The sequence below is a fragment of the Cupressus sempervirens genome, chromosome 11 (genome assembly GCF_028749045.1).
Source record: "Cupressus sempervirens isolate cs-2001-9-10 chromosome 11, ASM2874904v1, whole genome shotgun sequence".
Classification (NCBI taxonomy): Eukaryota; Viridiplantae; Streptophyta; class Pinopsida; order Cupressales; family Cupressaceae; genus Cupressus; species Cupressus sempervirens.
The window spans coordinates 676,271,209-676,287,860 of NC_143128.1; the positions used below are offsets into that span (position 1 = coordinate 676,271,209).

Genomic DNA, 16,652 nt, shown 5'->3' on the forward strand with positions numbered 1-16,652 from the left:
GGCTACTCCTAGAGGGTGGCTCCAACATGGCTGCTCTCATGAATGAAAAATGCAAACACACACAAGTGTTACTCACGTAATGTTGTCATCTCACGATGATGGTTACCATAGCTGCTCCTAGAGAGTGACTCAACACAGGTGCTGGGTAATGAAATCACTCACATGATCTCCACCATGACTTCTCTTAGATGGTGGGTCCATCATGGCGACTCCCATGAATGGAAATGCAAGCAAACACAAGTGTTCATCATGGAATCACTCACATGATGTTGTCATCTCATAATGATGATCACCATAGCTACTCCCAAAGGGTGACTCAAGTGTCTAATCGTGGAATCACTCACATGACCTCCACCATGGCTACTCCCAAAGAGTGGGTCCATTGTGGCTACTCCCACAAATGGAAATGCAAGAAAACACAAGTGTCCATCATGGAATCACTTACATGATGTCATCATCTCACGATGATAGTCACCATAGCTATTCCCAGAGGGTGACTCAACGCAAGTGTTTAGTCGTGGAATCACTCACAAGAGCTCCACCATGGCTACTCCTAGAGGGTAAAAGAAAGGCTTTCACCTTGAACTTCTCTTAACAAAGAATAATGCATTGACAATGACTTGCACCTCAAACTTCTCCCTCATAGAGAATAATCCATTTGACAAAGGTTGGCACCTCAAAATTTTCCCTTACAAAGAAGGATGCATTAACCTAAAGGTAGAATTATGGCATTTTTATTTCTCTATTGAATTATGAACTATATATATATATTCATTCGAAGTTAGTTTATTCATAGCCTATTCCTTAATCATTCTCGATAACCCCTTAAGAGGATAGATTGGTGTTGTGTATAGAGAGGCATAGTAAAATCTCACTAAGGTGAGTCCTACGATGGGATAAGGACGACTCTTGAAGCCTTTAGGGGGTCTAATTGTAGATTGGTATCAAGTGCCCTATGAAAAGTAAAAGACCATCCTCCTTAGGGTTGAGTTTAGGAGAGAAGTAAGGAAGTGGGTTTAAATATTTTAACAACCAAATGTACTATAAATTATTTGTTGTTTTCTTAAATTGAATTGATTTGGATGCATAGTAGTGTATGTAAAACATTGGAAATTGACAGCCTCTTAGTTGGGGACATTAGAGGTGGTGAATTAGCATTGAAGTTTTTGTTGACGTGTCGCCAAGATATAGTCTTACCCCTTTAAATCTTGAAATCATTCGTATGAAAGTGAGTGTGTCCAAGTGTGATGTCTAAGTGTCCTTTAGATCACTTAATTCTCATCTTTCCCGAAGTACTCTACTTTTTTTGTTTTTCGGGTTTCCCTTGCATTACCTTTACCCATATCTAAGCGGGTATCCTGTTTTCCCAATGCGTGCGGGATCTAGGTGATCTAGGCATGGTTGGGATGGGTTCTGGTGTCATCCCGATGAGAAGTAAGCTTTTCTGCATTTCATTCTCTGCTATCTTGCCCTAACATTCCATATTGCGCAGATTCTGAGCTTTCGAGCTGTTTATCCTTTTGAGCAAACTCTATCAAGTGCATATCCGAAGGATGAAGCCGAAACAGTGATTAACAAGCTGAGAGTATGATTATGTCGTGTTGGGAGGGCTTACTAAGTTGTGGATTGAAAGCCAGAATGAATCTCATTCGAATTTGTTGAGATAAGATCAAGTGCTACATGTCATGCCCAAAATACAAGGGCAAAACACACGTAATTTTTTAATTTTATTTTTAAAAGTGATAATAGGATTGAATGTAATACATAAGTATCCAAATAGAATTACTTAACTTCTTCATACTAATGTATAATTACGAAATTTAAGTACAAATCAAATGCGAATTTTCTTAACATATTTTAAACTTAAATTGCATAACTTAATATATATCACAATGTTATCTAATTAACCTCAGTTAAATGAATATGATTTCGAAACATAAGAATGTCGCAGGAAGGTGAAACATCATTTTATCCATTTCACATAAATCTTGTAAACATATGCAAAAATTGACATACAAAAATATCATATGCAAGAATATTTCTCAATTTTTTTTCTTTTTCTATTGAACCACCTGATTCAAAGGCTCTGTTGGGAGAGAACCAAGAAGAAAACCCGACATTGTTGCCATTTCAACAATGAGTTTAAATATAACATTTTTACATAGGAATATTATCCCGAGGAGAAATCTCCCAACATATTTGGAGTTCAACAAGGAAACCATTATGAAGTTTGCAACACATCAAGACGATCATGGAGAGAACAAAAATTGACTGGGAGACAACCGATCATGACATGAAGACAAAATCAAACATTCACTTCTATCCCGGTTTGCACAACAGGTTCGACATTGAACTAGACTAGGGAGAAGGTGGATTTTTCTAACAGGAGATGTCGGCCACAATACCAAAATAGGTTGCCTTTCGGGGCTATAAACTCAAGAACTTCTGTTTTTCCATATCTTAATTTCCAAAACTCAAACACATGGTTTGTGCTGACGAGTAGGGGCCCATAACACCCTACTCTCTTTCCTTTTTCTCGTCCTGAGAAGAGACTCTACACTATTAGAGTCCAACTAAAGCCCTCCTCCCATACATGGCCACTTCTGCCCTATCCGAGGGTGAGTAATGCCAATACAATCCATACAATCCCTTCAAAAATAAAAGCAAAAATGCGAAGAAAAACATTAAAAAAAAATCCATTTCAATCCCTCCCAAACATATTCAACAACCACACGAACATACATATGCAAACAAAACTACTTAAAAATGAACCCAACATGAACAACATGAGCTGAGGGATTCCTATCTTCAAAATTGGGTTATGGCAATTGAACAATTTGAGATGAGCACTCCCATCCTTCTCCTTCTCCTTCAATCTTGAATTGCACTCTAAAACTAGAGGTTGGGTGAGCACACAAACCCTCTCAAATTTTCCTCTAAATAAGATCCTAAACTCAACCAACTTCAAAATGTAATAACCCCCCCACTTGCCTAAAAGTTCTAGAGTCTTCTAACTCATCTAGTCATAAGGCTAACCTCAAGGTGGAGTTAAAGCAAGGTTGCATGGGTACGGGAACGGGTACGGGTACGCATATTTTTCAAAATAGGGGACGGGGGTATGTGTGAATGCCTAATTTTTTCTATATAATTAATATTTTATAGAAAATATAAAAATCAAAATATCTGTCATGAGTCATGACATTGAGCATTCAAAACAAGAAATTTGAAAATATAAGCCATAAGTCAAATTATAATATATATATGTGTGTGTGTGTGTGTGTGTGCTATTGTCGAATGTTTAAACTTAAAGACTGAAGTTAAATTGTGGAAGTTAGATGCTTAACAGAGAAGAAAAACTTTAAATATGAACAATAAGATCATAAATCATATAATGACATATTGATATTGCAAATGATAAGCTTCTGGTTCTAACTTGAACAGTGAAAATCTGAAAAAGTATATACTATAATAATATACTATATAGTTTTTTGTTAATCAGTATTGTACCAAAGTTTTAAACTGATTACATGTCGAATTAAGCTTGATAAACAGCAAGCTGATATGCAAATGAAAAACAGAAACAAAAATCAGGCATCTCAATCTGTTGTCTAGTCTTCTATCTCTATGCCTTGATCATCCATATCAAGGTCATTAGATATGATGCTGTCCAAATAGTCATCACTCTCGAGCTCAGATTCCTTTGTTGGTAGAATAATAGCAGGCAAGTCAATAAGGCCATCTACTTCAATCTCTCCATCCACGAGGGCAGCAAGTTCTCCATTAGGTGGGATTTGATCCCATTTTGATGAAGGACCCTCATTGTATCCAAGATCTAGGCGAGAGAGGAGACGGAGTGAGCTATGAATGTACACCAATTTCTCTGCTTTCTTAGACCCTAAACGGTTCCTCAGTAGTGAATGAATGAACCCGTAAGTGCTCCAATTTCTCTCACAAGATGAAGAGCTTGCTACTTGTGAGAGCAATCTAATTGCAAATGATTGCAATTCAGGAGCTTCACCTCCATGGTTCCACCACCACTCTATAGGGTCTATCTTTAACTTCATATCATATAAAGCTTCCACAGAACCAAACTTGCCTTGCCCACGTGAAAACTTATTCCATTGACTTCTCACAATTGCAGCATCCTCACCTCGGCCATAAATCTTTTTTATTGCAGCCCAAAATCCTTTCATTACCTCTATATCCTGATGTGGAGCCCTCTTCTTAGTCACCTGTATATCATGCCATTTAGGATTAAGAGCATATGCAGCACAATGAAGAGGTGTGTTAAGCTTATTCCATCTTCCATGTAACTTCTCCTCTATCGAAGGATATAGAGAAGGATCTTTTGAATCAATTATTATCTTGACTTTTTCACACATGGAATCTATTGCTTCATAGATTTCTCCCAAACATGCCTTATCTGAATCTGCAAATCTGATCAGCTCACATATGGGCTTAATAAACTCCACAACAAATTTTACATCAGCCCAAAAATGCTCATCAAGAATCATACCTCTCACCTCAATTGCAGTATCTGATGTAGATTGTCTCCAAGTTGCCCATGCATCACTAACAACTGTAGAACACAAAGCTCCTTTGACTTCACAAAGGCGGTCAAGAAGAATGAAGTAAGAAGCAAAACGTGTATCAGCGGGTTTGAGTAGCTCCACCTTGGCAAATTTACGATAGATGGCTTGTGTGTGGTGGTGATTGCATATAAACATTTGTATTTTCCTCCCCTTCTCAATGAGATCTGTAATCCATTGAAACTTGCCAATGTCTTTGAGTGCATTATTCAAGGAATGCACACAACAGGGCGTCCAAAATATATGCTTGTACTTGTTTTGCACCAACATACCTGCAGCTTTACAAACAGGGGCAGCATCAGTAACAACTTGGACCACATGTGTAGCCCCCACTTCCTCAATGCCCTGACATAGCTGTGTATGTAGAAATTCAGCATTCTTTTCTTGCCCCGAACAATCTATTGCCTTCAAAAAATAAGGCCCTTTGCTGCATGTTACCATGATATTAAGTAGTGGACGATTTCTAGCATCTGTCCACCCATCCATCACAATACTACAACCCTCTGTAGCCCACACTCTTTTCATTGGTGTAGTTTGTTCATCTAATCGAGTTTTTTCTTTATCAAGTAAAGTAGTGCGAAGCTTTTCATATCCAGGTGGTTTATACCCTGCTGGTGCATTATGGATAGCTTGGACCATCTCAGTGTAGAAAGGGGAGCGAGCAACATTAAATGCTATTCCATTTGCATAAAAGAATTGTGCAATTGCTGCATCAACATCATCTCGACCGTGTACATCAAACAATCTTCCAATGGGGTTTGAGCTGCCAATGTGTGGTCTCTTGTGAACATGTTTTGCTGTTACATCTATCGATGAGATATCCACATCTGAATCTCTATGATGACTTTGTGTAGGCTCTGTTGATGAAGCGTGAGAGCTCTTATTAGCAACTTTCCTCTCAGCGCTTTCTTGCTCCCTTATAATATCGTACCTTTCCACCTCATTTGTACAAGGATCAACACCTACCCCAGCTATGTGAAGGAAGTGAGCCTTCACTCTTGTGTAAGAACCCTTCCATTTCAAAGGACAAAGCTTGCATTGGACGTTAGCTGATCCACCTGAACCCTTCGGCCCTGCAACACGATCAACATACTTCCACAAAGGATACAACGCTTGCTTTCCTCCTGACATTCTACACAGAAATAAAAAAATAAAAAATATTAGTTTGTTAGTATCAAATTAATAAACATTTTCATCGTCTTAAGTTTAAAAATTAAATAAAAATACATTTATTAGCTTCAGATTCTCTGTCAAATTTTAATTATTAAAAAAATAAAATTGAATTTATTTAACTATTTATCTTTTAATAATTTTAAGTTTTTAATATTTATTAATTTATATTTCAGTTTCTATTGTTTAATGTTTAGTTTAGATTTTACTGTTTTAGTTTCTTTAACTTTATAAATTAATTTAAATATAAACTTTTATTATTAAATAATAAAATAATATAAATTAATAATAGTCATTTATATTTTAAACTTTAACTGGTAACAGTAAACATACTAAACAATAATTTATAGATCAGATAATGAAAATTAATTAAAAATTCAAATGTTAATGAGTTCATTTAAATGATAAATCTTTAAAGTTTTAAACTTTTAATATATAAATAATAAATATTAAGGTTTTACAGGCATCGGCAAGTCTATTTTAAAATTTATTAAACTCTAAAGTTTGAACTATACAACTATGCTGTTAAAATAAATATAACGCTTACCTCTGCTCGTGGATGTAGGATGCCGGAAATGTTGTTGTTGATGCCGTTCGTCTTGCAAAAACAATGCCGTTTGAAGACATCTGAATCGATGCAGTTAGAAATGAGTGCCGTCTAAAACAATCTGGGTCGATGCTGCTTAAAACGGTCTGGAATGATGTCGTCGATAGCTGAATATTAGAGGAAACATATCGTTTTTGGTTTAGCTGTTGATCAAATGAATACGCAAGTATTAGGTCTTGCGTTTTTCGACTTTAAAGCAACCGCATTAGGTTTACCGTTTCTCATTAGATAAATATCGGCTTTTAAAGTTTTAGTATTGCGTTTTCCCTTGTAAAGTCGTCGCGTCCGGTAATATATTTTTATCTTGCGTCCGGTTTCAGTATTTTCCCTTGTCCACATTGTTGACTTTTCCAGCTGTTACTGCGTCAAACCTTTTTGCTACATTTTCTACCAATGTGGCAGTCGCTGTCAACTTTTAGCAAAGAAAAATTTGACGGGAGTTTGAGATGGTGTTTCTAACCGTAGGAAACGTACCTAGACAAGTATCGGGTACGAGAGACGTGTACCAGTACCCGGTACGTGTACCAGGGGTCTGGGTACGAGTACCCGTGCAACCTTGAGTTAAAGTTATCCAACTCATGATGAAAACATTCAATTTTCGCAATAAAGAAAAAATGAGATTTTTGGGTGACCATAAAAGTCAACAAAAGGGGCTAGGGGGTGGAAAACGCTCCCAACCCATACCCATACCCCTTAGGTACTTAGTTTTCATGATTTTTGACCTTTAAGACTAATAAGGGACCTATCAAAACGCTAGAAAATTTTAGGACTTCCTAACAACCCTTAAAATTGCAAATTAATCACTAATCCTGATTAGGGTAATTAATCTCGATTACTAACTGATTAGCAAAATGTCACTAACCTAGTCTAACTTAGATCTTTAGGTTACTCGGTTAACCCTAACTATCATGCTAGAATGCATATACAATTCACGAGTGTCAAGCGACATTGAAAAATCACCGTTACAAAACATTAACACTTAATGATTACAAGATGATACATTCATTCAATCCATGATACAAATAAAATACGAATAATGGGGTTTGCATCTTTTGTTAGACTGAACCTTGGTTTCCACAACGATACATAGGGTTCAGTTTCGTTTCTTCGTTAGATGTTCCGGCTAAAATATCTTGCACACTCATTGCACACATCAGTAGCTCAAGAAAATCACATGCATATATATAAAACTTATTTGGATAGTCGCGTAAATCAAAACATAAATCTTTCATTTAAATAACCCTTTCTAATTTCGGCACACATTTAGTCATTAGTACTTACAAAATCAATATAACATAACTTTATTCATTAATTCAAATTAAAATACTAGAATAATCATCATTAGGCATGCATATAATTAAACATCATAAACATCATCAATAGGGCAGACTGAACTATCTGAAAGCATAAAACCCAATCATCAAGGTGCCAAAATCAACACCCTCATCATTAGGTGAAAATGTCTTGTATCATTGTTAGTGAAATTTTAATGTTTAAACAGTCGAGATAATGTAGTAGTTCTCAAATCACTGAGTATTAGGACATGGATGTATCAACTAATCTTTATTTCGTTAGGACATTCACATCATAAAACATTACTTCATATCTGTTCTAATCTTCTACAACAGATTTAATAGAGAAATTCATATTTAATAAGTACATGCGAGGAGGGACCTTACACTACGAAGGAACACAGGTGTATGGGTTTTCTGCTGCATACTCATGGAAGCAAAGTTGTTTTGTTCTGCTTCCAATGCTGTATAAACGTGAGCCAGATCTCAGTCCCAATGATCAAATAGTGTGAACACGAGGTTAAATGAAGCATTTATGGGCTCATAATCAATAAGGCATGCTCGAGATCTAGCTTCAAGACCATCAGATTAAAGTAAAGGAATAAAGTGCTGTTTGCTGTGCTTCAGTCTGGGAAATGTTGATGAGAAAGGAGTTTTCCGCCCCAAGGCAATGAAAATAACTACTTCTCCGGGGGCTTTGAAAATAGAAAGTCAAGTTACTCTATAGTGCGAATATTCCTTGAAGATGCTCAAAAGATACTTCTTGAAAGGTTAGTGATGGAAATGCGACCCCGATATAAAGGAGATGAAGTGTCAAAAGCTTGAGGCGAAAAGTGAAAGAATGAAGTGCGCAAGCTAGCAAAAGGATTACTCCCCGTGCTGCGATCCTAGATAAAAGGAAAATGGGATTGTGGAAAAGCTAAGTGTCTCTTTCTCTCCCGCATGTGTTAATATTATCAAGTATATCTGCATTTTGGATTCTAAAGCAAAGTAAGACACTTCCCGAAAAGCTAAAGCATTTGTGTTGTTAAGTGATTCTTAGTCATATCACTTTAAGTAAAGTAATAGAGATTTTGAGAATTTAAGATTTTACATGCAAATGAATGGAAAGTTTAAATAGCCGTTACTCATGGAATCAAATGCAACCCCTGCCATTATAATCGTTGGCTGAACTTAATTTCGTTTGTGTGGCACCAACATTCTAATTCCTAAAGCTATTGCATCAGAATTGCATGCAATTGATTTCTTCAAGTATATTTAAAGGACTATTTATTGAGAACTGCATCTTGTGCAATCATAGCGAATGACAATCAAAGCTGCTGGTTACAATAAGATAATTGGCCTAGAGAGTGAGTTAAAAGAGCTTACAGACACATCTTTCAAATTCTATGATTTGGGTGATCTTTATAGGAGACATAATTCTCAACCCATTCATCCAATCACTTAGAAACTTAAAGAGAGCAGACTGGTTGAAGTAGGCGGTTTTCCAATGGCAGTTCATGCACTTGAGTTAGTAGAGGAATGCATAGAGAGATACAACCTGAAAACAAAGCAGATTTTTTTTCTTGACTAGTCTATTCTCATATCAATCAACAAGGCATTGATGCAGTCTGCATTTGGCATCCCCGTGAAGGAGTAGTATTGTGATGTCAATTTTAGGTCTTCGGCATCCATGTTCAAGGAGAAGAAGACCCTCAGATGGGAAGACATGTAGAGGACATGGTTCCAGTCTGCTCGCTCAAAGAAGAGCAAAATGCCAAAGACCCTTTTTGGCACAAATCTGAAATGAGAGATTGTGGATATCCTCACGCTCCTCCTAAGACTCAAAGGAGAAGAGGAGATTTTGGAGTTCATCGAGCACCATTTCTTCCTAGTGCAAGCAATTTGTGCTAAAGATATGCAGATTGACTGGGCACAAATCATCTGTGATGAGCTCGCCTCGTGGTTGAATTCGGCTAGAGGATTCAAGCAATTCTACATGTGCTCTTATTTGATCTATGCTTTGGCAACTCACCACTTGTGGCCCAGCCTCCCTAGCATCCCAAATTATGATGAGTGCACCAAAGTTTATGAATTTTACCCACATCTGCAGCTGCAAAGAAGCTATGAGGAGTACGTAGCTGTCAATGAGGGTTTCAAATGAGACTATGCTGAGAATTGCAAAGATGCCTTGAAAGGAGATTCTCACCAGAGGCAATTTCGGCCATAAGCTAGTTCGGATGCTCATTCATCTAGTTTTCGAGTTTCTCCTATTTGCAAATAGGAGCCTATGATGGATTTCCTAAGAGGTTTCCAAAATATCCGGAGGACAAGGTGTTTCTAGTCGAATTGTGTCGACAAATCCTTGAAGTGAATACCCTGTGCTCTAATGTGAAGAAGATAGCTGGGATTCCCTTCCCCATAGTGGTTGGCCCATATTCATGTGCCTCCAGATCAGATGTTCGGAATTTGATAAAGAGCTTTGAGAGCAAATTAAGTTGTTAGATTATGAGGTACTCAGGCCTCAATATGATCCTGTTAACTTTGTAAGGGATCATTTGAAGTTGGGATATGCCTACAGGCATGTCCTAGATATTGAAGACTTTTGGTTCGGGTGTCTCAACGAGTACCAAACTCGGGAGAGATTTTGGTCACGGCTAACCATTGATGAGATAAGATTATATAACGATTCTGTTGATGTTTCTGACCTTGCAGATGATGGAATTTCCAGCCACTTCTTCACACATTGACTGATTTTCCTCAGGCTCAATCACTGTACTGGACAGCAGAACTGTCCAGATTATATACACTTCCACACATTCATATTTACTATTAGTTAGTTTTCAACCATTATTTTGGACAGACATTGGGCTATTGAAACAAGGATCATACCCGAATAGTAAACACTTGTCACAGTACGTTGATTATTTCCTCCTAACAGTTGAATCCTCAAAGATGAAACTTAAATGTTTTTCAAGGAAAAACATTTCATACTTTGTGGATGTAATTGGTTTTTTAATTCTAAGAAGAGAATCACCGCATAAAGGGATTGTTCTCAGTGCTGCAAAAGTTCTTTTGATGCTTCAATATTTGATTATGATGTCTGTCAAGTGATCATTAAACTAATTACTCTGGATGCCAATTTATGTTTTATTCAAGTATTTGACGAGTAATTTAAATTTAGAATATGAACTTTTGATAACTTTGAACATCATTCTGTGAATTTTTGATATCTGTTTATTGGCACAGTTGTATATTTTCTTTTGGTTTGTTATCTAATCACAAAAGTTTTGAGTTATATCTTTTTGGTTTTTTCAACTGCCATATATCTGGTATATCTCTTACCTTTTTAGTTATGAAAAGTCACAGTTGCAGGTTTTGTTCTAGTTTCATGCACACTTTTAGGAGAGCATCACGTGTCTTTGCTTGTTTTGGTGGCCCTCTTTATCATACCAACAAGGCAATTGAGAAACAATATAACCATTTGAGTGGTTGTACATTTGCACCAGGAATTGTTTCAAATTACAACTAATCTGTGCTTGGTCAGCGAGTGGAGTTTTAATGTAAAACCAGTTAAAATGATTTATTAAAAGAAAATTGTGATTTTTTGGTCAAAAAATATAGATTTTTGGTTTCTTTTCTTGATAGTGTAGAAATTTTTCTATTGCTTCCTTAATCTATCCAAACCAATCTGATCTTTGCCTGAGGTTGTCTTACATGTGTAGTGTGCTGGCAAATTTTTGCCAAATTGGTCTGTTGAAGTGCAAATGAGAGAGGGATTGAGGAGTAAATGATGCAAAATGTGTTTTAGGATACAATTAAAATGAAGCAAAAGTGCCAAACGAAGAAGATAAAGATAGAAAACACTTTTTGATGTAAAATTTAGAGGAAAAGAATTGGTTTGAAAATCGTCAGTTATGCTCATCTACTTTATGTCATTTAAGTTTGTATGGTAACTATCTACAATTTAGAGAACTGAATATCTGACTTTGGTTTTGAACTGAAGGATATCTAGCTGCACCTCCTGTTACTTGCTAGTATCTCTGCAGGTGTAAATCAGTCTAATGAAATCTTGTTTAGAATTCATGGCTACATATATGAGTTTCTGCTTCAATATCACCCTACTACATTTCTTAGAGATGTAATTAAGTATTTGAGGTTTTAAATGTTTGTGATTTGACATCATTTTTTTGAAGTGATGCAGAACCTTCTACTCTCAACAAGTGACAGGAATGCAGTGCTGAAAATTGCAGACTTTGGTTTTGCCAGGTGGGATCACTATTGGTTATTAACACTCAAGAGTTATCAGTCTCAATTTTTTTTTTGAAAACTTACAGACAGTAACATTTATCAATTCAATGACAATGCATAAAATTGTATGTGGAGCAGTACTTTCCAGTTCTTCTTTTGGAGTATTTTGCAAGTCTATGGCTGAGTGCATTGTAATATCAACTGTCCTAAAAATTTGGATGATATCCATAGAGATAAGAGGACTCCTGTCTATGAAGCATGCCTTTTAGCAACACTAGAACAAAAAAGGTGGCTTAGGTCACTGTGATGTACCCTACTAGGTTTAGGCCCGTTTTAACCCAAATTTAATATATATGTTCAATGCTGAGTTGACAAAGATACAATGATTCAGTTTAAGACATTTCAAGTAAAGAGCATTGTTCATTCATCTTGTTAGATTAAGTTATTTGTATATATTATTAACATCCATATCAACCTTATTACCATTTCAACTCAGTGAAGGATTAGGCATGTAACCAAGGTGCCTATTGTTGTCCTGCATTTTGTCACCACAAAATGTAGGTAACAGTACGAAACTTTTTCAAGTTTAGTTTTGCATTTCTCTGAGTTTAGTTCGTTATTTAATTGGTTAGTATTGATCAACCAATCAGTATGAATTGATATAATGAATCATTTTATTGAAGGCCTTCGTCAAGTCTTTTTCATTTTGCTTTCTGTCGAGCCTTTGCTTGATTTTTGAAGCCTTCACAGTCCGTTCTTTGCTTTTGAGTTTGCGTTTGCTTGTTTTTAGTCTTTTGGTTTTGCTCATGTCATGCCTTTCAATTTTCCCTTCGATTCAGTCTAACCTAGAGGTCAATTGGAGTTGTCAATCAAGAGTTATGCCTGTTTTAGTGCCTAAAAAGTGAACATTTTAGGTGCAACAGCACGAATTAAAAAAATGATGTTATATTTTCATTTTGACATTAACTTTTTAAAAAATATAACATTTTACTTACTTTTTGTTATGTTTTAAAGTTACTTTTACTTTTAAATTATAACTTAAAATGACTATAGTGCACTTTATGTTATAATTTTAAGTTGAGTTACTTTTTAACTTTTCACTTAAGGTGACTATAAAACTATATAGTTATATTTTAAATTTTTGATTTTAAAATCAAATACTTATCTAAATGTCACTTTAAAATAATGTTTATGTGTTATATTAAATAATATGATGCATAAATAGTATTTTTGACTCATAGTGATGACATTTTTATAAATTTAAGTGAAATACATGACTTAAAGGCCCGAAAGTGGACTTTTTATATGCAAATGCATGTAAAAAACTATGAAAAGTGAAAATTTTTCATGTTATTACATATAAAAACTCACCTTTGAGGATACTTTTCATGCCATTACATCAAAAGCTTATGAAAGTGGACTTTTTTGATGCAATGACACGAAAAGTAGAGTTTTTGTGCTTAAGCATCAAAAAGGTGAGACATGTTTTAAAACATGTAAGTGGCCTCAAAAGGTCTGATTTTGTCTATCAACACATTTTAAAACATGCAATGCACTCCAAAAAGTGCGATTTTGCATAAAGACATTTTAAAACATGTAGTTGACCTCAAAAGGTCCAATTTTACATGAAGACATGTTTTAAAATATGCAATGGCCATTAAAATGTCTGATTTTGAGAAGGAAATGTGCTCTTGCTCCCCAAGAATCCGATTTTGGCCATAACTCAAGATTTTCTTCATAGATTTGAACGAAATCTTTTGCATTTAAGACGTTTTTGCTTGGTGATCATTTTGCTTCCATCAAAGATGAGTTTAATGTGCTGAAAACCATTTTTGGGAGTTCATATCTAGGGCATGTTTTTGTAAAAAACTCCAAATTCCTTCATTTTTGCTCATAACTTGAGTTTTGCTCAATGGATTTGCATGGGATTTGTTCCATTTGAAACGTTTTTGCATGGCAATGAGTTTCCTTGCTTTTAAAATGGATTCATTTGCCTCAAAAACGTTTTTGAAACTTTCATGATGAATCACATTTTTGCTTAAAATGCCTGGAAAATTGGGGTTTAAATCCACTTTTATGCTTTTTGAAGCCACTTTTTTGCATTTTGATCCATGTATATGCATTTGGGGAAGTCTTTTTTGCATTCACAAGTCAAAAATGACTCAAAAACATGCATTTTTTTGTCACGTTTTTGCAAAAACGGCCCAGATTTTTGCATAAAAAAGTCATGTTTTTGTTCAAAAAACTCAAAAAGATGCATTTCCAGCCCACACCTTTGATCAAGAGGGATTGTTTTTGAGTTTTAAATGCATGATATTGTCTTTAGAGACTAGATTTTTGGCCTTTTCATGTCAAATTCAACCATTGAATGCTTATTACATGCAAGTGCAGAAAAAGTCAAAAGGTTGTTTGAAAATCCGGATTTAAGGGAGAATTGGTCTTAAGTCTATAAAACTTGCTATTTTGGCTCTTTCTCCTTCATTTTTGGCATTTAATCTTCATGTAAGTGAAATCTTTTTAACTTGCTCATCAATTCATGCTTATCTTGCTATTTCCATGCATATTATTGCTTGATGATTGCCATTTGTCCATATATATGCCATGAAAAGTGCATTTTGCCTTTAAAAATGATGAAAACTCTCATTTTCACACTTTTGGAATTTCTCCAAACTCCAAATTCGAAATTACATGTTGAAGTGCATTGCATCTTGACATGTTTGATTCTTTTGCCAAAGGCATGTGCTTGTTTTTGTGTCTTGCTTGTTTGCATTTCGGTTTTCTCTCCATTTTGGAAGAAATTGCAAGTTCTTTCCCAAGAACTTGAGTACGTTTCACTTCACTTTCCATTTCATGCAAAAGCATCATCACATTCCACTTTCATTTTCCATGCGATAACATTTCATCTCTCACTCAATGAAATGTGATTACATGTTTTTCATCCCATTCGCCATTCGCATATGTATGTAATCCCATTTTCCACTTCCGTTTTCACCCATCTCACTTTCCTCTTCCATTCGCACGACATGATTACACGAAATGTCTTACATGTAATTGCATCTAAAAGATCCGATTTTGATTAAAAGTCACTTTTTGAAAAGTCAAAAAGATGTCATCTGCAGGTTTTCCCATGTAATTTGACCTTACTTTTCCTCAAAGGCGTCTATAAAGTTAATTTTCGCCTCTCCATATGCATTTGCGCCCCCATGAGCAAATACATGCTTTCCCATGTTTTCGCATCTTTCCATGCTTTCCATCTCATCCTTTATCCCTTGTTACATGTTGCATTTACATGTAATCCATTTTCCATGCAATGACATCTTGAAAGCGCAAGTCACATTTTAGAAATCAGCAATCTCCATTTGTACGCATTCCCATGCGTCAAACACTTTAAGGCAAAAAAAGAAAGAAAGGTTAAAGATGTTGATGGAAAGTTATTTTGAGTTTACATCTGGACATCGTCAAAAAGTTTTCAAAGTGTCAGAGAATCCAGAATGTGCCAATCTACAAAAGAGAATTCATGACAAGTTGAACGAGAAACGCTAGAGCATATCAAGTTTCTACATGACAATGGACAATTCATCACAGTCAGAGGTTATCAAAAGATGTAGCACCATGGTTATCAATGTGAATGCAACAGTACAAGGTACAGGAACTCCCAATCCTGTTATCATCTGGGATTGCATCGTCAAGTACAAGGCCCTTTAGAATTGTTCCCTTCTCTTCTGTCTTCTTTCTCCTTTCATGTTTGGAGAAGATGCATTACATGAAAAAGTGTAATTACATGTAATGCGAGTTACATGTATGTAAAAAGATGTAATGTGAGTTGCATGTAACCCTTTATTTTCTGTAGTTAGACTAGGTCAAAGTTGGTTGAGTTGCTCCCACTTTTTCCTTCACTTTTTTCTCAACTTCTTTGCCTATATAAAGGAGTGCCCCCTCATTGTAAAATTATCATTATCTTTATGCAAGAGAGCTCTGGAGAAATTGTGCTAGTAGAACTTTGTTTGTGTGAGCATTATTTTGAAAGTGAATACAAAGGAGCATTTGAGACTTAACTTTAATTAAGTGAAATTGTCATTTGTATGAATTGTAAGCTTTGTCTATAATTCATTCAAGTTATCTTTGATTCATACTATCTTTTGTTATTGATATTGTATCTTGTGAATTGATAGAAAAGAGTTAAGAAACAATTGAAGCCCGAGCTTTGACCAAGAACAATTGTGAAAATCCATAGCTATAAGCTTTGTCTGTAGCTTGTATATTCGTCTTAATTCGCAAAATAGTTAGATTGTTCTTACTTTTAGGAGTCTTTGTGCCCTAATTGTAAAGCTTTTATCATATAGAAGTACGATCGGACTTAGAGCCAAACTGGTATGTTTTGGCTAGCTTTCGAGTTAGTTAAAATTTATCGGTATCACTGTTTCTAGCTCTCAATTGAAGTGTAATTAGAGATTCACCTTGTCCGTTATTCGCTTTATGAATAAGTGGATCCTTTCTTGAAAGTTAAGAAGAAAGGATAATAGTAACACCCTGTTTATAAATCTCTCAATTTCTTGCTTACCTTGAGTTGATCCAAGGAACGGTGAGAAGGGGGAGCCTTCCCTTTAAGGTAGGAGAGACTCTGTCTCACACGCTGTGGCTGGTCATCCTATTTTGCGACTGAATTTTTACCCAAAACTGTTGGTTGCAAAATATCCACCCAACACCTAGAGATGAATAACAATAGGTTCCCTTGAAGTTTACAGGTCTAAGCCCACATTCTAT

The 16,652-nt window shown here is 35.7% G+C and overlaps 1 protein-coding gene across 3 annotated transcripts in view; it reads left to right on the plus strand.

The window, feature by feature from the left end:
• Positions 1–16,652, plus strand: part of LOC149531532 (serine/threonine-protein kinase ATG1c-like) — a 124,437-nt gene that overhangs the window by 16,858 nt on the left and 90,927 nt on the right. For all 3 annotated transcript variants that reach the window (XM_089811623.1, XM_089811624.1, XM_089811625.1), the window contains exon 4: positions 11,842–11,906. In XM_089811623.1, coding sequence (XP_089667749.1) covers positions 11,842–11,906 — 65 coding nt within the window. The remainder of the gene's footprint in view (positions 1–11,841; positions 11,907–16,652) is intronic.